Below are 22,309 nucleotides of genomic sequence, written 5' to 3'. Positions count from 1 at the left end.
GAAGGTATGACTGTTGGTTAGTGGGCTAGTGTAGACAGAGGCCAGGGTGATTGATTATTGGAACAAAGTGTTTAGTGCAAGGGTAACTCCCTTCTGCGTAGTTTAGAAAAGCTGGTGCTGGCAGGAGGATCCAGATAGCCCAGGCTGTAAAGCAGCCATTGAACCGAGCATGTTGTACTCAGCATTGTGTTCTACCTATGTCTATGTTACGAACAGTGGGAAGGATTATGGGTAGGATGCCCATCATTTCTGGGCACAATGATAGAAAGTTGAAGCCCTGGCAAAGGACATGGTTTAGCTGCTCCAGTGCAGGTTGGTATTGAGTGTTGAAGGGGGCTGTTCCTTTGCCGGTGGTTCTTGGGAAGTGAGAGAATTGGGAATGGGTGAGGATGTAGCATGGGAAATTGTTTCTGAAGAGGTTTGAGGGACAGTGCCTGTCTATAAATACCTTTGAAACTTTCAGCATATTGGGCAAAGGAGTTCTTGTCACTACAGCTATGCTGCACATGGGCAGCCACACTCTATGCGAATGACTTTTTGGTGTGGAAGGGATGGCAGCTGACAAAAAGCAGATACTGTTGATGGTTACTGGACTTAATACGGACAGAGAGATGGATGGAGCCTCAGGGAGGTGGAAGTCAACATTCAGGAAGGTCGCACATTGGGCTTAGGAGGATGGGGTGGATTGTATGGGAGAGGTGATGTTAAGGCTGTGGTGGAATGAGGACAGGGTGTCTTGACCCTGGATCCAAATCTTCAAGACATCATCATTGAACTTGAACCAAACTAGGGGATTGGGTTTTTTGGAGGCTAGGACTGTTTCGTAGATCAGGCTGCTCCAGTAGTGCCCCCTAGAACAGAACAACTCAAGAGCGCTAAGTGCAGCTGGAGGAGAGATTTCTATTTACTGAGAGGTATAGATGTCTGCAGTGCCTTGTCTCTCAGTATTTAATTCTGCTAAGTAATACACCACACAGTGCCATAATCAAGCAAAGTAGGAAAAGATAGATTGCTACTTACCATAAAGAAGACTTGTTAAGTTGCAGACAGGCACAGTTAAGACAGTTACACAATACATGGCTTCATGCAGTGCATTGTGAGCATGTAGAAAGTGAAGCACATAGAGAAATAGTAGCCATGCCCAAGAATGGTGTACCAGGAGACATAAGTTTAAAAAAGAATTCTTAGTACAGAAGTTACAGAAATACGCTGCATTACTTCACGTACTGTAGTGCATTTTCTTCTGTAGTGAATGACAATGTATAAAACACAAGTGAGGTAGCAGTTTGAGCAAGTTCTGAAGTCATTCATGTTGTAGTGATCAGTGGCAACCTGTTTTCAGTGGGATCCCTTGTAAAATTGTGTAGGATAGCAGTTGCAGAATCATTTGTTTCCAAGGAAGCTGCAAGCAATTCAAGGGGTTCACCTTTTGAAGCAAACAGTCTCGTCAAATCCTTGACATGGCAGCAGGTTTAGAAACACAACTCAGGAAAACAGCCAAGAGTTTTTTGCATTTTTCTTGCGCTTGACGACAGAGCAGATATGTCTGACCATGCTCAACCTTCAATACTTGTGCATGGTGTCAATATGGTGCTTCAGGCTACTGAGGAGCTCGTGGATGTGGTACTGCTTGATAGCACTGCAACAGGACTTGACGTTTCTGAAGCTGAAACTGTTTGTGAACCAGTGGACAATGTGAATCCGTTGGATAATTTTCATTCTTTAGCTAGAGACAGACCACCACAAATGATCTGGCATCATTGCAGTCTTCGCTTCTCATTTAAAAAATAAACCCAAAGGCAAATTCAGGAAGGACCATTTGACTGTTGTTGCTTCTTTCACTGAGAAGCACTGTGTGCTGAAACAGTGGGACGACATGATGTAATAAAGTTGTGGTCAAGTGTGTGAAATTTATGTGCCATCACAGTGTAAATCACAACCGATTCAAAGGACTCCTGAAAGGTATCGAAGCAGAGTATGGGGACGTAGCCTTACCACAGCATAGTTCATTGGCTTAATGTGGAGAAGATTCTGACATTTTCTTTGCCACATATGAGAAAATATCTCCCTTTTTTCAAAATGGAAGGGGAGAAATGAATTGTCTGAAAGATTTAAAATGGATATTGGACTTGGTGTTCCTAGCTGACATAACTACGCATCTCAACAATTTATATTTGTCATTGCAGGGCAAAAAGCTAACAGCTGACATGCACTACCAAATCGGAGCGTTCATGGGAATGTTAAATTAGTTTGAATGGCAAATGAATAATGGAATTTTAACATTCTTCAATCATCTAGTTTATTTTAAAATATCTAACAGTACCAGTTTTGGTGATTGCCAAGGCAAGATAAAGCAGCTCACAATGTCTTTTGAAACTAGATTCAGAGAGCTCACCATTTTGGAAGTGGAAATGTAATTGCTCAGAACCCATTTCATAGTTTCACCAGAAAATTTGCAAAATTCAACTTCGCTGAAAGACATACTAAAATACACTGAATTTACTGTGGTGCTATTGTTCATTACAGCAGAAACATTTCCCAATGTGCAGAAAAACCCAAAAAATCGTCTAGGCAACCACTGCCCCTATAAATCATGTTGAGAAATAAAATTGCTTCAGCTGTAAATCCTTTCATTCTTAGGAATGGTTTCACAGCACATGCAACTGCATCTTCAGTTTCAAATCTCTGTATAAGTGGCAAAACAATCATGAATAACTATAAATAATGCCAAACCTAAGATGAAACCATAATGAAAAACGTACTTCCTGGAGTTGTCATGATACACCGTAACATATTATGGAAAAACCCAGCGTGCCTTGACTATGCTCACAGTTCGTTGTGCATGCTTGTTCTGCTTGCCAGCCTGTTACTTACGTTTCACAGTAGTGTTTAGACATTCTGGTGTGCACATCCCATATCAGTGCATACCTCTGTTTTTGGAGAGTTTCTTAGTTTATCAATCTTTATCACCACTTCCGTAATCAAAGCACTTCGTCCTGTTTTTGGGTACAATTCAGTTTAGTTTACTTTTCATCCCTGTACTACAAATTAGTATTCCTCTTTCTGTCTGTTTTGTTTTCTTGCTGCATGCAAGTTATTTGGGTTCCTAACCAAACCTATAACACCTGTTATAGTACCATTCTTATTTTAGGTTTTAGTGGGAATACCTCAAATGCAGTCAATTTTCCTTGACATATTGCTATTATTGTGGCAAAGGTTTTTTTTTCAGGTGGGCTATAACATAGATACCAAATGATAGTAGCTGTACACTTTACATGTTGACATTTGGTGGATGCTCCTTGTTGTTCTGGTCTTCAGTCCAGGGAGTGGTTTGATGCAGTTCTCCATGCTCCTCTATCCTGTGCAAGCCTTTTCATCTCCAAATAACTACTGCAACCTACCTCCTTCTGAATCTAGTGTATTCATCTCTTGGTCTCTCTCTACAATTTTTACCCTCCATGCTTCCCTCCAATACTAAATTGGTGATCTCTCCATGCCTCAGAACATGTCCGACCAACCGATGCCTTCTTCTACTCAAGTTGCCACAAATTCCTCTTGTCCCCAATTCTGTTCAGTACCTCATCATTAGTTGTGTGATCTACCCATCTAATCTCCAGCATTCCTCAGTAACACCACATTTCGAAAGCTTCTATCCTCTTCTTGTCTACACTGTTTATCGTCCATGTTTCACTTCCATACATGGCTGCACTCCATACAAATACTTGCAGAAATGACTTCCTGACACTTAAATCTATACTCGATGTTAACAAATTTCTCTTCTTCAGAAACGCTTTCCTTGCTATTGCCAGCCTACGCATTTTATATCCTCTCTACTTCGACCATCATTAGTTCTTTTGCTCCCCAAATAGAAAAACTCATCTATTACTTTGTCTCATTTCCTAATCTAATTCCCTCAGCATCACCTGATTTAATTTGACTACATTCCATTATCCTTGTTTTGCTTTTGTCGATGTTCATCTTGTATCCTCCTTTAACGACACTGTCCATTCCATTCTTCCAGGTCCTTTGCTGTCTCTGACAGAATTACAATGTCATCAGCAAACCTCAGAGTTTTTATTTCTTCTCCCTGGACCTTAATTCCTACTCCAAATTTTTCTTTTGTTTTCTTTACTGTTTGCTCAATATACAGATTGAATAACACCGAGGATAGGCTACAACCCTGTCTCATTCCCTTCCCAACCACTGCTTCCCTTTCATACTCTTCAACTCTTATAACTGCCATCTTGTTCCTGTACAAATTGTAAATAACCTTTCGCTCCCTGTATTTTACACTTTCCACCTTCAGAATTTGAAAGAGAGTATTCCAGTCAGCAGTGTCAAAAGCTTTCTCTAAGTCTACAAATGCTAGAAACATAGGTTTGCCTTTCCTTAACCTACCTTCTAAGATAAGTTGTAGGGTCAGTATTGCTCTATGTTCCAAAACTCGTATGGAAACCAAACTGATCTTCCCCGAGGTTGGCTTCTACCAGTTTTTCCATTCGTTTGTAAAGAATTTGTGTTATAGATTTTGCAGCCATGACTTATTAAACTGATAGTTTGGTAATTTTCACATCTGTCAACACCTGCTTTCTTTGGGATTGGAATTATTATATTCTTCTTGAAGTCTGAGGGTATTTCGCCTGTCTCATACATCTTGCTCACCAGATGGCAGAGTTTTGTCAGCGCTGGCTCTCCCAAGGCTATCAGAGTTCTAATGGAATATTGTCTACTCTCGGGACCTTGTTTTGACTTAGGTCTTTCAGTGTCCTATCAAATTCTTCACGCAGTATCATATCTCCCATTTCATCTTCACTGAAGTCCTCTTCCATTTCCATAATATTGCCCTCGAGTTCATCGCCCTTGTATAGGCCCTCTATATATCCCTTCCACCTTTCTGCTTTCCCTTCTTTGCTTAGAACTGCTTTCCCATCTGAGCTCTTGATATTCATACAGGTAGTTCTCTTTTCTCCAAAGGTCTCTTTAATTTTCCTATAGGCAGTATCTATCTTCACCCTAGTGATATGTGCTTCTACATCCTTACATCTGTTCTCTAGCCATGCCTGCTTAGCCATTTTGCACTTCCTGTCTATCACATTTTTGAGATATTTGTATCCCTTTTTGCTGGCTTCATTTACTCTTTTTATATTTTCTCTTTTCATCAATTAAATCCAATATCTCTTCTGTTACCCAAGGATTTCTACTAGACCTCCTTGTCTTTTTATCTACTTGATCCTCCACTGCCTTCACTATTTCATCTCTCAAAACTACCCATTCTTCTTCTTCTACTGTATTTCTTTCCCCTGTTCTTGTCAACCGTTCCTTAATGCTTTCTCTGAAACACTCTACAACCTCTGGTTCTTTCAGTTTATCCAGGTTCCATCTCCATAAATTCCTACCTTTCTGCAGTTTCTTCAGTTTTAGTATACAGTCCATAACCAATAAATTGTGGTCAGTCCACATCTACCTCTGGAAACGTCTTACACTTTAAAAACTGATCCCTAAATCTCTGTCTTATCATGCTTCTTACATCTCCTTTTTTGTCCATTGTGAAATTCATGCTTCTTCATAGATTTTATGGGAGAACATAAGCCTCTTTCCATATAGTTTGTTACATGGGAGTGGGAGGGTTATCCGACATGATACTCCAGTTTCACTTGCGAGGTATGGTGCGGGTAGTTGGGATTGCTCAGTTAACAGCATTTTGTAGAGGGAGCAGAAGTGCTCCAGAATGCCCGCATCATAGAAATTTGTTTCAGGCGTACCAGGTCTTTAAGGGATATGGACAGGCAGAATCTGAAAATTTGAATGTTGCTTGTGAAAGAAGGGGTGTATCCAAAAAAAAAGAATTCTTTTATTCTTTTGTGGCTAAGCCATTGGGGGATTCCATGACAGATAGCATCTAAGGAACAGTATAACAGAATGTGGTACTAGGTTTTAGCTAATGATACGGATACTTTTCTGAACTGGTGCAGATAGTTACAGCAGGGGTCCATTTGGGATCAGGTATTTACACTTTGTGAGAATTTTTCTGACCATATCTATATCACTTAATGGCCCTTCTGTCCTAAATCTCATGTTTGTCATATCTTTCCATATGTTTTCTTTAGCACCATTGCTACACAAACGAATCATTGGCCCTGATAACTAGGGCTGCAAGTGACTTGTTGGTATCTGTAGCATTTGTCATGGCTAATTAGACTGTAGTGCTTGCTATCCTATGAATCCCTCGATCAGTCAGATCACAGTTAAACATTATCCAAGCAAAAGATTACTGCAATTCATCTCAAAGTGGACACACCATTCCTCACAAATCGCTCCCCTCGTCATTTTATATCTGTACCTTTTTTTAGCCTTGTTCCTGACGATAGCTGATGCATAACTGAATATCCTAATGTTGCAGAATAATCCTACAATGCTCTGTCAATTTCTTCCTACATTTTCAACTTTTAAACCTGTGCCATATTATCCACAGGTCCCTTTACAACTATCTAATGCATTCATTTGTCCATTTCTCAAATTTGTTTCATTTTTGTCTACCTCTAGCAACATTCCGTCCCGAATGGACTCCTGTTCCATCTGTCTGCATCAGTTCAGGAAGGTACCCTTAGTCTGCAATGAGACTTCTCACACCATACTCTTGCACACCCCAGTCCTCTCACCTCTCCTAAGAACCAGCTGCAAATGAGCACCCACACCCACACCCTTCACCACGCAGTACCATCCTGGACTAGAACAAATGAACCATGTCCTTTGCCACTGCTTTGAGCGTTCACCATGCCCAAAAATGAGGGACACCAACCCCTCCTATAGTAGTATTCTGTGGCCCAACCAACCTTCACATCATCCTGGTCCATGGAATACTGACGGACACGGAAATGAATGAATGATCCCTATGCCATTCCCATTCTCAGTCCCCTTAACACAGAGGTCATATCCCTGTACAAGACAGGTGCAACATGTCAGGCTCACCCAACTGTCAGTCCTGTCACAGGATTATCTGAACCCATCAGGGGAAAGGCCACATTTGAAAGCAGCAATTTCTGCTCAGAATTTTAGGTGTGCATGACTACCAACAAGTTGTCTATGAGAATGAACTGCTGCTGCCAAACTGTGCCAAGAGCGGAGTTGACCACCCAGTGGCAGAATATTCTGGAGTTCAATGATTGCTTTGCAACCTGTGCCATATGGGTCGTAACCCCCACTACCCACTTTTCTGAATTATGTAGAAAAGATTTAAAAATCAGACTAACACAGGCATGATCATTCCGTACAAAGAAAGAAGTCCGCTGGTATCCTACTTAAACCTTGCTTTTAAAAAGCAATTTCTGGAAGTGTACATCTGAATACAGCATTATATGTGAAAAGAAGAGAATCAGTGTTTGCAGTGTGGTGTTACAAAAAGAGGCCAAAAATTAAGTAGAAAACACCAACTGGGAGGAACAAGAAGATAGGATACAAGTTAAAACATCAGGTAATGACTGTGTGTACTAGAGGGAGATATAAAGACATGAAAGGCAAAAGCTACACTGGAAGGCAGCTTGGACTAAATGCAACAAATAATTTAGAGTGCTGGGCACAGTCCTAGTCTGAGATAAACATTTTGGTATACTGGAGGAGAAATTGCGGAGGACAGTGTTAAACCAGTTAATACAGAAATCCTAAGAGAGGAAAGGACACCTCTTTTCAGTGGCCTCATTGTCCATTTAACCATGTTCTCATTTGCTTAGTCGATGAAATCTGTCTGGAGGTATCAGAGTTGTATGTTCTTGTATAGTGGTATAAACACTGTTTTTGGTTGGGTGGTGGGGAGGGGAGAGGGGGAGGGGGGGGGAAGAGAGAGAGAGAGAGAGAGAGAGAGAGAGAGAGAGAGAGAGAGAGAGACCATTATTAACTCAGTAGTATATATTTTTTAATATTTATAGGAATAGCTATTGTTTTTTATTCAAGGAGAGACCATTATTAACTCAGTAGTATATATTTTTTAATATTTATAGGAATAGCTATTGTTTTTTATGCAAGGATATTTACTTTTTAACTTTCAGACTGCAGTAACCAGATTGAGCTCAAACAATGTTTCAGTATCTTCTTTGGGTGTGTCCTTTCCAAGAAAATAAATCCATATGTAAGTTATATGCTTTATATATTTATTTTGTTCATTTATTGCCTTTTATTTGTCTCTAATTACAATATAAACTGAGATTGCTAGCTAGTTAAGTGATTATTTTAGTTGGTTATCTACAAACCATTTACTGTATTTACATACCAGCTTAACACAACAATGAATCATAAATAAAAGTTAAATAAATGTGCAGGCATAGAATTACTTAGTCTAGTTAATTCCAAAATCAGTGTTACTGTACTTATTCGTATCTTGTCAAGTGTCACTGTACACACCATACTCACATCCTTTCGGTGGACATCGGCAGGATGATGATACCTCATCTCTCTGTTACATTCATTTTGTGTGTTCCCATTTCTCTCTCTGAAACAGGGTGAGTGTACTTCCAAAGTGAAGACATTGAGCTCAAAATCATCACAGATATTGAACACACAATTTTCCAGTACCAGGCGAAATAAGTATGTTGTGAAATGGTAGATGTTTAATTTGTACTTATCCTTTTTTTACAACCCCTAGTATGTGTAGTTCAAATGATAATTGAGTGTGTAGTATGTTTTATCTAAAAGAACTGCTTTAATCCTTTTTTAACGTGTTATTGTCTCTCTCTTCCATTACCATAGACTCTTTACCGTGCAATTTAATACCATGGGCAAAAACAGTTTTTAATTTTTTATTTGTGTTTTCTTAAGAAGTTTTGCTCTTTTTTCATGATTGTGAAAAGAACTGTTAGTATGATAATTAGTGATGGTGGTGATAATTTCCTGAACCAGGAAACAGAGTATGTACTAACGTGCGGGTGTGTAACACTCACTGCACCCGTGGCATTCAAAAAGCCACACCTGTCTCCCAACTCATGGCAAATGGGCAGTACCTCAGGGAGTTCAGTCTTTGTACAGGTTTGGTGATCCTGGGTTTCCTGAGATTGGAATTGGGAAATGCCACCAGTTGTCAGTAACACTACACTCTGGGCATGCTTCAGTGACCATTGTGTGGTGAAATGGTAGAACACAGTGTGTCACTGCAAATTGGAGTCTTGACTTGACTGCCAGGGTTGCGAGGAAGGTACAAACCTTTATTTTAAAAAAAAGGCCTCAATCTTAAGGTATGCTGTGTGCCAATAAGATGAATGGCTGTTGAGGTAGAACAGTCATTAGTGGGAACCTGTCGCACCTCCGTTGTGAAAGGCTTACCTAGGCAATGGGACTCTGTCTGGGTGGGTGAATGATTCCCTAGCATTTTTTGGGACCAAAATGGCTCAGAATAACAACAAAATTCGAACTCTCAGTGGAAGAGGTGGGCCACTAGAACGTTTACCTACCCACTTCACAAAGAGACTTCTGGTGGGCAGCCCACCAGACACATCTAGTTCAGTGTTGAATGACAGCAACAGAACAATGCCAGTGCATAGTAATGAATTCATTGTCATGAATAGGTAGGAGGGAACATTAGAGAGAATATCTTCATTCTATGTACAGAAAATAGTGGAGCTCCTAAGCATATTAAGATTGCAGAATGGTTGCCTGCTAATACAGTGATGTCCAGTTGAGTGCCTAAGTTGCTGAAAAAAAAGGGGGGGGGGGGAATATATTATCATTGTTGAAATGCAAGACATCCTCACTTACAGCAAAGGCACTGTGTCAAGAAGTGACACTATTTGTCTGGACCCAAGTGAACGTTTAGTGCAATGGGAAAGTAAAAGTATAATAAAGTGAGAAATGTGGTGAAATGGATAGATGGTGAATTAGAAGAAAACAACTATCCTAATCCTTTCCTATAATTCAACCACATTACCTGAATATTTCAAGGTTGATTTCATACATTTTAGTCTACCTGTATGTCCCCAATCTGATGCATTTCTTTCAGAGCCAGACATTTGGGTACACCATCCTAGCATGCAAAGGTAAGCAAACCTGTGGAAGATGTGGTTTAGATACTCTTGATCCAGGGCTTGCCATGCACACTACCTCCCCGTTGTGTTAATTGATCAGGTGCTTATCTAGTCTTGATCAAGAGCTTTGGGTCACCAGGAGGCTGCATAGCCTTGAAAATCTTACTTGCTTCCAGCAGTCGCAGTCTTGTTCTGTCATTGTCAAACAAACAGTTGTCAAGTTGGATGCCTCAATGTAAATGGCCAATGTATGTGCTGGCACATCTGCCAGCATGCAGCAACAAGTAGCAAAGTTTGATGCCTCAACACAAACTGCCAATGCAGATGCTAGCACACCCACGTGTGCTTGTAGCTGCACCTGTGAAGTCACTGCTGCAGTTAATAGCTTGGCAGACAAACCAGTGTTAAGTTCTGTTGAGTTCCAAGAAAAAGCAGGTGACTTTCGCTCCAAAATTGAAGTCTTGTTACAAGATATCTACGTCTACTTCTTTAATCACTAAAATTTATGGCACACCTGACTTGTGTAAATATATCTTATTTGTCCAAGCAATGCTTTACATTAAAATGTTAATTGCTTCAGTATTGTGTAAAAGTAAATGTCCCTAGCACGTTTTTGCTGTAGTCTTATTATTTGATAAATTTATCACTTCTGCACCAGTATTTGAAATATACCAATAACAGTAATTGTTTACATTACTTGAGAAATTTAAAATCTATACAGTAGAGTATTCATGCAAATTTATTGATATAACAGAGTAAGATGACTAAGTACATCCCAAACTATTGGTTTTATATGGATAACATTGATACAAAAGAGAGAAAGCTGAATGTACTTCATACATGCAGTTAGATGGGTACTGGCAGTTTGTGATAGAACTGAGATCGATCTGGTTCTTAATGTGTTTAATGTATTTTTCCATTCTGCTATATTAGTGTCCATTCAGAATATAGGAGGGACTGGTGGTTCAGGTTCAATACCTGCCATATTGAACAATGGTGTCCTCCAAATAGCAGACTAGACTTTTCGCCTAGCAACTTCGAGCATTGTAAGTGCCCTATCTCCATGTAAGAACTAAAGTTGTGTTAACAGATGTGCATGAGAATGCTCCAGCACCCAATTGGATTCAGTATGGCATGCTATGACACCTAAGCATGGAGGTGAAAGAAGTTGTCCTATGCCTCTGGGACAAAATATGGACTGAAGGCTACTATCCAGAGCAGTGGTGGGAGATAGTTCTGATACCACTTCTCAAGCCAGGTTAGGACAAGTCTCCAGATAGCTACAAAAGTGTTAAGCTCATTAGCTGCATATGAAATACACTTGAATGGACGCTAAACTGATGCTCAATGTTGACTTGTGACACTGAGAGATTGCTCAGCTGTTTCCAATTTGGGTTTCAGAAATACCAGTTCATTCTTGACAGTCCCCCCCCCCCCCCCCCCCCCCCCCCCTCCAGTTAGAGGGTGTGATAAGTCGTTCCTACACAAACAGCAGTTCATTGAACTCTTCTTCAATCTGGAGGAAGTGTATGGCACCACCTGGAGACACAATATTGTCCTTTGACTGCACAATTGGGGATTTCGTGGATGTCTCACTATCTAGCTTCAGTCCTTCCTCGCTGTGTGATACGTATGGTATCGAGTCGGGGCTACATACTCCAACCAATTCCCTCAACAGAAAGGTATTCTTCAAGGTAGCATTTTGAGTGTCACTCTTTTTATTTCTGCAATCAACAGTATCTTCCACAATGCGACCAGTCAAATATTCCTTATTTGTGGACGACCTTGTGATATTCTGCTCTTCCTCCAGTCTCAGGAGTAAGTACTACACGTCAACTACAGCTGATCTCAAGAGGCTAGAAAATTGTGATGATAAAACAGGCTTTAAATTTTCTACAGGAAAAAACTGTTTGTGTTTATTTTAATCATTAAATCAATCCTTTACATAACCAGAACTTCGGCTAAGGGGGACCGTCTTAGATTTTAAGAAATCTGTGCAGTTCTTGAGCCTTATCTTCGATTAGAGCTTAACATGGCTTCCACACCTCCATGATCAAAAATGTGGATATTTGAAGGCACTAACCATCTTAAAATATCTTAGTGGTAGGTGTTGGGGAGCAGATTGGTCCAGTTTGCTCACATTCTATAGAATCTTCATGTGGCCTGACTATGGCAGCATAGTGTGTGGCTCAGCTAGTCCTACTTACTTCGGCATCAGACTTTGCTACAGGCGCTTATCAAACTACTCCCATTTCTTGCCTGTGTGCAGAGGCTGGTGAAACACCTTGTAGCATCCACCACAAACTCCTCATGGATTGACCTGTATACAAAATGAGGTCCATCTCTAAGCATCTTATTGGTATTGGGGCTGAACAATTCGTATAACAAAGTTTAAGTGGTCACCAGGCAACTAAGCTTTTTCTTTTCTGTTTGGTGTAGTAGCCATACCAATTCTTAAACTCGGGTTGGAGCACATAATCTCCCTGGATGACTGACAGGTCTGCTCTTCACTTGGATATGATGGAGTACAAGAATGCCCCCACTCTGCCTATATTTGTAAGGGTTTTTAATGCCTTTTATCGGAGTGTCACAAGCACATGGTGAATTTTGCTGATGGTCCAAAGCAAGGGGAAAATGTTAAGTGTTCTGTTTTCTTCTCAGATTTTGTCACTAAAAATCCACCTACCCAGTCACATCTTGGTGTACTATGTAGAACTGTGGGTGGTAGAGAGGGCTCTGCAACACGAGACTCTAGTGGAGGGAAATTTCTTGTCTTTAGGACTCTCTTAGGCTCTGAAGACTAGTCAGCAAATGTTCCTAGCAGATAGGATAGTTCAGATGGTCCAGGACCACTATCCACCTCCTGCACAGGAAGTGGAAAAAGATGGCCCCCTGCTGGGGTCCTAGACAAATAGGATTCAAGGGGACTGAGGAAGCTGACAGAGCAGTTGGATAACTGGAAAAGATAGTACCTGGAAGTGGCCAGCAACAAGCTGTGGTCACTCAAACCAGCTTTTCAACCATGGCACACTTCTTTTAAATCTCTGAGAAGGGACGAAGTGGCCCTCACTCGCCTTTGTATGAGATTCTGCCAAGTGAAGCATGCTTACGTCTTGCGGTGTAAAGATCCACTAGAATGCAGTGTTTGTGGTGTCACATTCATGGTGCATCATGTTTTAACATGATATATTTTTTGTGCTGGTGGGAGGGAATACTTTGATCTACCGAGGGACTTACCATCATGTTTAAGGTTTTCATGATGGTCAGAATTTCTGTTTGTTTGTTGGGTACAGACAGAATAATGCAGCAGAGCTGTTGATCTTAAGAGTATAGTTCTTGTTCATAAAAAAAAAAAAAAAAAAAAAAAAAAATTTAAGGAAAAGAGACTATAAAGAGGATAATCACACTCAATCTTAAAGGGATATATCGTCATCATTATAATCATTGAATTGTAGCCATCATTGTCTGTTGGAAATCTACTGTTGGATAAAATCCTGTTGCAACCTCCCCCCCCCCCTCTCTCTCTCTCTCTCTCTCTCTCTCTCTCTCTCTCTCTCTCTCTCTCTCTCTCTCTCTCTGTCTGTCTGTGAGGGAGGATGGGAGGGGGACCGGCATGTGTGCGTTTGCACATGCTGGTGTGATGTTGGTGTGTCAGTTTGTCTGCCCCCAACACTTCAGATTGTTTATCTTAGTCAAATAAAATATTGCATATTCCCAGAAGTCTCAATGTCCAATTATCGTATCATTAATTGTAAGAGTTGATCACTTTCTAAGGATTTAGACTGTGGGCCACACGGCAGCTTATTGTCCTCCTTGCTGACACACACACACACACACACACACACACACACACACACACACACACACACACACGGTGCTAAATTCCACAAGGAGAACAAGGCTAAAAGAAGAAAGAGGAAAAAAAAATTAAAAGTGAATCTGGGAGTGATGGCCTCAGCTGCACATGACGTCCCCCCTTCCCCCGTTCCGCACCAAACCACAAGCATTTACATTGTGTGTGTCGTCATTACCACTCTTTTAACAGTTCTGTCTCCACAGTCCAGTCAAAGAGTAATTATTAAAATAGTTTAATTTTAACAATAACATTTCTTCATCTGTATTATCGGACTGTCGAATAAAAGTTTTTGGTTGTTTCAGAACTAGAAGACAATAATAACACTCATTTGGATATTTACGAGAAATTCGTATGAGTGGGCAAGAACTGTTTTCAGATGCAAATTCACCATCTACTACATTTTCCTTGACTTATTTAACAAAATCAACAACAGCATCAAACTTCAACATTTTGTTTTCATTTACTTCACTACTATACTTACCCCAGAATCCTCAACATTTTTCCTCATCAGCAGTACTCATATCACCATTATCTTCACCTTGTCCCCCAATCCTCCCCCCTCCCCCCATTGCATCATCCTTGCAGTCTCATTTAGCCCAACACTATCATTCATTAATCCGTCATCTGTCTCTTCAAACAATCCCCCAGTTCAGAACTGGTGTACAAATCGCATATAGCCTCTGTTTGCAAATCTGGATTCTCTTCTTCTTTTAACACACTTTTTTCCTTAGTGGATCAAAGTTCCACATAATATCCTAAATTTTTTTATTGTAACTGACATGATCCATTTGATGATCTACATGTGTGCTTTGAGCTGTTTTAATTGTTATGCCTATTTGAATTCCTGCAAAATTTAGAGGTCCAATTTAGAGGTAATAATTTGATCTGCTCACCCCAGAACTGCGGACCCTCATTGAGGTGACCCAATGTTTCCACTTGGTTTGCCTGCTATCCTACCTCCAGTCTGTTTGCATCATTTATGTTATCAACATTTCTTTCCCAACTTCTGTTGCATGTTTCCATTGCAATCTCTTGCTCTATCATCCTGATTTTTTATGTCAAAAGTTCCCATGAACCTTTCTTCTATAATTCTCCCTACTGGAATTAGAGTTCCAACCTTCATGGTGATAAGTCTTGTGACTAATGGTTTGTGAACGATTCCTCTCCATAGTCCTCTCTGATTTGTCTTCCCCCTGCAGGTCCGGGGTTTAGAATAGGCCCAAGGTATTCCTGCCTGTCGTTAGAGGCGACTAAAAGGAGTCTCGCACGTTTTGGCCTCTATGTGATGGTCCCCTGTAGGGTTTGATCTCCATTGTTCAGAATTTTGTCGAAGAGTGAGACAACAGGGGAAGGGTGCCTTACATGGTGCATCGTGTCCGTCATGCGCTGAGACCGATCACATCCTTCGTTAACATGGATCTGCACTTCTGCTTGTTCTCAAACTGCTGGGCGAGGTCACCCTCCTGGGTGTGTATTTTGCCATCTACTAGGCAGTATTGTTTTCTGTGCTGACGATGGACATGTTTCCTTGGTTGCACCTGATACCCAGCACAGTAGCCAGTCAGTTGTGGTATCCTGTTGGTTGTAGCCCTCTGACCCCACACTGATTGCTCTGCTAATGCCTTCGCTGTTAACTCTCCACGTATGCCGAGGAGCAGATGCTGTGACCCTGGGGCATCGGGACTGCTGGCAATAACTGTCCTGCCAGGTGGCCTTTCCTGTGGCTGGGTGGCGCCCATGGGAAGGGCCCCTGGTCGGAGGGGGTGGCATCAGAGCGGATGACACAAGATGAAACGTTGTACGTCATCTCTTGCTGGTAATAAAACAGCAGCAGTCCCTAAGCATACACAAACTCAATTCAACGCACAGAAGTAAGACCTCAAATCACTCCCCACCCTGGCCACATCGTGGGAGTAACGTCAGGCTAAGGATGGCAGCGGCTTTTATTCGCCCTGGTACCTTGTATCTTAGAGAGCTGATGGGGAATCTTTCATGACGATGAAGCCTCAGTTTTTTGTTGAGCATTTAGAGGACAAGTTTGGGGAGGTGGAGGGATTGTCCAACATGAGATCTGGGTCAGTCTTGATCAAAACAGCATCCTCTGCCCAGTCACTGGCATTACTCACTTTTGACAAGCTGAGGGATGTGATACATTACACGAGAAAGTCGACGTGATGGTCTACTGCTGTAAAACTTTTTCCTCAGCTGTCACCATTGAATCTCCTCCATACGGGAACATCAATGTGATGGTTGAGCAGGTTACAACAATAATTCTTTGTGGCAGAAAATGCGATACCTCGCTCTTTAGGGTGCCCCCGGTGAAAGGCAGTCTCTTCATGGTCACTGCAAGTCGGGGGCGGTGGCTTCCGCCAGGGTCGCTCTACCACTGATAATCTTGTGTCCATCAAGTCTGCCATCCGAACAGCCTTTTCCAGACGGCAACACATGATTGCCGTCTTTTTTGACTTGCGTAAAGCATATGACATGACTTGGCGACGACATGTCATTGCCACATTGTATGAATGGGGTCTCTGAGGCACGCTCCTGATTTTTATCCAAAATTTCCTGTCACTTCGTACTCTCTGTGTCCAAGTTGGTGCCTCCCATATTCAGAAGTATAGGGTCCAGCAGGGCTCTGTATTGAGTGTATCTATATTTTTAGTGGCCATTAATGTTCCAGCAGCAGCTGTAGGGCCGTCCGTCTCAACTTCTCTGTATGCAGACGAATTCTGCAGTTCATACTGCTCCACCAGTACTGGTGTTGCTTAGTGGCGCCTACAGGGTGCCATCCACAAGGTGCATTCATGGGCTCTAGCCCACGGTTTCCAGTTTTCAGTGTGTTATGCACTTCTGTTGGCATCATACTGTTCATCCGGAACCAGAACTTTACTTTAATGACAATCCACTCACGGTAGTGGAGACATATCAATTCCTCTGACTGGTTTTCGACGCCTGTTTGACTTGGCTTCCTCACCTTCGTCAGCTTAAGCAGAAGTGCTGACAGCACCTCAATGCCCTCCGCTGCCTGAGCAACATCAACTGGGGTGCAGATCGCTGTACCCTGCTGCAGCTCTACAGAGCCTTTGTTCAATCCCGCCTTGACTATGGGAGTCTGGTTTATGGTTCGGCGGCGCCCTCAGCTTTGCGTTTACGTGACTCAGTGCACCACTGGGGCGTTCGCCTAGCGACAGGAGCTTTTAGGACGAGTCCGGTGATCAGTGTTCCTGGTGGAGGCCAGAGTCCTTCCATTGCAGGTTAGGCGTGCACAACTGCTGGCCAGTTATGTTGCACACGTTCATAGTTCTCCTGTGCATTCGAATTACCGTCTCCTTTTCCCATCCATGGCAATTCATCTCACGTATCGGTGGCCAAGGTCAAGGCTTCCGTGCCCAAGGTCAAGGCTTCCAGTTGCAGTTCATGTCCGATACCTTCTTTCCGAACTGGAGTCCTTGCCTTTACAACCTATACTTGAGGTCCATTCACATACACATCCATGGCGTACACATAGGCCGCGGCTTCGCCTGGACCTTTCACATGGACCTAAGGACTCAGTTAACCCCACAGCTCTCCACTGACGTTTCCTCTCGATTCTTGACATGTACCGAGGCCATGAAGTGGTTTACACTAATGGCTCGATCACTAATGATCACGTCGGCTTGACGTATGTCCATGGAGGACATATTGAACAGCATTCCTTGGCTGATGGCTACAATGTTTTTACTGCTGAGCTGGTGGCTGTATCTCGTGCTCTTGAGCACATCCGTTCATGCCCTGGGGAATAGTTTCTTCTGTGCACTGACTCCTTGAGCAGCCTACAAGCTATCGACCAGTGCTACCTTTGTCATCCTTTGGTAGCGACCATCCAGGAGTCCATCTATGCACTGGAACTGTCCAGTCGTTGAGTGGTGTTTGTCACATCGGAATCCCAGACAATGAACTTGCCGACAGCCTGGCCAAACAGACTACATGGAATCTGCTTATGGAGATAGGCTTCTCTGCAATTGACCTGTGTTCAGTACTACGCTGCAAGGTTTTGTGGCTTTGGGAGACAGAATGCCATAATCTCAGTACCCACAACAAACTGCGGGCTATTAAGGAGACTACGAATGTGTGGAAGACGTCCACCTGGGCCTCTCACTGGGACTCTGGTTCTTTGTCAGCTCCGCATTGGCCACGCTTTGGTGACATGGCTACCTCCAGCACCGTGATGACCCACCGCAGTGTCGGTGTGGCATCCGGCTGACAGTGGCTCATATCTGTCTAAGTCTGCCCTGCGATAGACTCTCCAGTTACCGGACTCGTTGCCATTAATTTTAGCTGACCACGCCTCCTCGGAAAATTTAGTTTTATGTTTTATATGCCATGGTGGGTTTTATTGTTCTATATAATTTTTCATGCATGTCCTTTGTCCCTTGGTGTTCTCCACTCTAATGCTTTTAGGCTGGATGTTTTAATGTGTCACAGAGTAGCTGGCTTTTCCTTTTTATTCTCGTGGTCGGTCAGCCAGGGTCATCCGCTCTCGTTTTTCGTTTTAATCCCTTCTACCTGTTTATTGATTCTCTCTGTGGTTTTCTTTTCCTGTTTTCCCCGTAGTAGTGTTGGTTATTCTTCTGTCGTTCTTTTGGTTCTTCCATTCTCCTGTTATTGTGCTGTACTTCTCCTTTCTTTTATTCTTTCCCGTGGGTAATTATTTTACTGGGAACAAGGGACTGATGACTTCGCAATCTTCCCCCCCCCCCCCCCCCCCCCCCCCTCCCCGTTCCCCTTTCGTCCACCCACTCCTTTAAACCAACCAACCGATTTGTCTACATATTTCAGAAACTGAGGAAGTGATTTGTCTGGCCCATGAACTAGATACCAATGTAGGTTTTTAGCCAACCTTTTTTTGATTGTATCTGAGTCATTTCATCAGAAGGTTTATGTAAATGTGCTTATCTCTTTAATTGGTTTCTGCAGAAGTCTTCCACTGTTTCTCTCCCTCTAAAACCCAAGGCCCTTCAAAAATTCACTCTTAATTCTAGCTTGCTCAGACTTGAACTAAAACTTATTGAAAAAACTGTTCTTAAAATCACTAAAGATTAGCCACTCATCAAAAATTTGAGTTACCCTGACAATGCCTCCCCTCCAAGGAACCATTTCAACAAACTTAAAGATTAAGTCATCTGACATACCAGGTGCTATTCACGTGTAAGTTTTTGATACAAAATTTTCCTGAATTTAATTTACTTTTTTATATAATACATTCAATTTATTTGTAATAGTTTGTTGTACCCTGTTTATTTTTGAACCTAATTTGGTTATTTTTCCCTCTGTTTTAGGACTTAAATTATTAGCCTTCTCCTCTATTGCTTTCTGTATAGATTGTAATTTTTCCATGTTGTTTCCCGGCTTTGAACTCTTTGACAAAAATCATGGAAATTGGTGCATGCAGACATTTTGTTTAGTGATAAAGTTCCATTCAATGGAGCATTAGAGGCAATGGCTGTTCACATACAGATGATAACTGTGATCTAACTTACTGTGTTGCCCATATCACTTCAAACATGGAGGTAACATATCAGGAGATAGTTGACCTGATGTGTCGGCTAACTTCACATTGTCCCATTCTGGGAAAATTGAATGCCCCATTCGTTTTGAGGTTGTGATACATCTAACAGAGGTGCTATAATGGAACACCATGACATATGTTTACTAAGCAGTGGCACACGAGATCCATGTGGCACATGGGATATATATGCCAAAGGTCTGTAATGGAGGCTACATGATGACTTGTTTGAGAGTAATCATTTCTTGATTGTCATGACATTTCCACATCATTACCCATCCAGTGATGGTCCATCAAGAAAGCCAAGTGACATTATTTCAGCCCTGTGCTGCCATCCAAAGGGACAGGAATAAAAGCAGAGAAAATCTCTTCGGAAACCTGTCCCACTGTGGAACATTCCACCAGAAACCAGTCCCACTGTGGCCACAGGAAATCCTAAGACAACCAGAGATCAAACAGGCGGGAGCTCTTGAAAAGTTTCCAAATGAAAAAGGGCTTTTCTTGGGCTGGGATCAAATACTTAACCTATGTTGACAGCTTCAAAGAGTTGATCTTGTTGCAGTTGCTTTAGAAAACAAGAACAGATCAACATCCTGGAGGTACAAATACAGACCAAGTGGGTTGTAATGCTCAACTTAATTCATGCCACAACTTGTTTTGAGCTTCAGTTATGTTTATTTCAGAGTAAAACTATACAAAGTTGGCACAGGATGCGTCGTTTAGAATCGATTACGTGTTAACTGATCGACGTAGGTGCTGTGTCAATACTTAATCCAAAACTGGGCATACAACAGTGGCTCCACATGGACCCTAAATGGGTTTTGCTACAATGATGTAACTGTTAGAAACAGAAATTTAGAGAATTACTATGAATCTTGACAGATAACAGTACATTAAATAACACTAATCATAAAATAAAATTACATTATGTAATATATGAAATTTGAAACAAAGCAGTTTCATACAGAATGAAAACAGTCGGGTAAATAATTAGAACAATACATATTACCTTTTAGTGGATTACTCATAAAATAGAGAATATGAATTCTTTATAGCTTCAAAATTGTACTTCATTTTATTAAAGTAATGTTTTCAAAATTGAATCTAGTGAACAGGATATGTTTTTTATTTTCATAGCTACACTCGTATTTTAATTAGATTCTGTTCTGTGTTTTTGAATCACATTAGTTTTAAGCTATATATTGACAACAAAGATTAAAACTGATTTTTTATTTTAATTACTTTCAAATTTCTTCTGTTTCACATATGTTATCAATAATGATGGTAACAGACATATATAAATTTCAAGGGACTAGAATTGCAGCATCTAACTGAGACATAACGAAAACATTGTGCAGGTTGTTGTTGTTGTTGTTGTTGTTGTTGTTGTGGTGGTCTTCAGTCCTGAGACTGGTTTGATGCAGCTCTCCATGCTACTCTATCCTGTGCAAGCTGCTTCATCTCCCAGTACGTACTGCAGCCTACATCCTTCTGAATCTGCTTAGTTTATTCATCCCTTGATCTCCCTCTATGATTTTTACCGCCCCACGCTGCTCTCCAATACTAAATTGGTGATGGCTTGATGCCTCAGAACATGTCCTACCAACTGGTCCCTCCTTCTTGTCAAGTTGTGCCACAAACTCCTCTTGTTCCCAATTCTATTAAATACCTCCTCATTAGTTATGTGATCTACCCATCTAATCTTCAGCATTCTTCTGTAGCACTACATTTCAAAAGCTTCTATTCTCTTCTTGTCCAAACTAGTTATCGTCCATGTTTCACTTCCACACACGGCTAAACTCCATACAAATACTTTCAGAAACGACTTCCTGACACATCTATACTGGATCTAACAAATTTCTCTTCTTCAGAAATACTTTTCTTGTCATTGCCAGTCTACATTTTATATCCTCTCCACTTCGACCATCATCAGTTATTTTGCTCCCCAAATAGCAAAAGTCCTTTGCTACTTTACATGTCTCATTTCGTAATCTTATTCCCTCAGCATCACCTGACTTAATTCGACTACATTCCATTATCCTCATTCTGCTTTTGTTGATGATCATCTTATATCCTTCTTTCAAGCACTGTCCATTCCGTTCAGCTGCTCTTCCAAGTCCTTTGCTGTCTCTGACAGAATTACAATGTCATCGGCGAACCTCATAGTTTTTATTTCTTCTCCATGGATTTTAATACCTAATCCGAATTTTTCTTTTGTTTCCTTTACTGCTTGCTCAATATAAAAATCTATATATAGATCGAATAACAATGGGGATAGGCTACAACCCTGTCTCACTCCCTTCCCAACCACTGCTTCCCTTTCCTGGCCCTCGACTCTTATAACTGCCATCTGCTTTCTGTACAAATTGTAAATAGCCTTTTGCTCCCTGTATTTTACCCCTGCCTCCTTCAGAATTTGAAAGAGAGTATTCCAGTCAACATTGTCAAAAGCTTTCTCTAAGTCTACAAATGCTAGAAACGTAGGTTTGCCTTTCCTTAATCTAGCTTCTAAGATAAGTCATAGGGTCAGTATTACCTCACGTGTTCCAATATTTCTACGGAATCCAAACTGATCTTCCCCGAGGTCGGCTTCTACCAGTTTTTCCATTCGTCTGTAAAGAATTCACATTAAGTATTTTGCATCCGTGACTTATTAAACTGATTGTTCAGTAATTTTCACATCTGTCAACACCTGCTTTCTTTGGGATTGGAATTATTATATTCTTCTTGAAGTCTGAGGGTATTTCATCCTGTCTCATACATTTTGCTCTACAGAGGGTGGAGTTCTGTCAGGATTGGCTCTCCCAAGGCTTTCAGTAGTTCCAATAGAATGTTGTCTACTCCCGGGGCCTTGTTTCAACCTAGGTCTTTCAGTGCTCTGTCAAACTCTTCGCGCAGTAT

General features: G+C 41.4%; 1 protein-coding gene across 1 annotated transcript in view; it reads left to right on the top strand.

The window, feature by feature from the left end:
* Positions 1 to 22,309, top strand: part of LOC126092416 (uncharacterized) — a 158,034-nt gene that overhangs the window by 91,394 nt on the left and 44,331 nt on the right. Inside the window, exon 7 of the mRNA XM_049908003.1 lies at positions 8,043 to 8,122. Within this exon, the coding sequence (XP_049763960.1) occupies positions 8,043 to 8,122 (80 nt within the window). The remainder of the gene's footprint in view (positions 1 to 8,042; positions 8,123 to 22,309) is intronic.

This window comes from Schistocerca cancellata, chromosome 7 (genome assembly GCF_023864275.1).
Source record: "Schistocerca cancellata isolate TAMUIC-IGC-003103 chromosome 7, iqSchCanc2.1, whole genome shotgun sequence".
Taxonomy (NCBI): domain Eukaryota; kingdom Metazoa; phylum Arthropoda; class Insecta; order Orthoptera; family Acrididae; genus Schistocerca; species Schistocerca cancellata.
The sequence above is the reverse complement of the archived record's forward strand: the minus strand, read 5'-3'. Positions and strand labels throughout refer to the sequence as shown.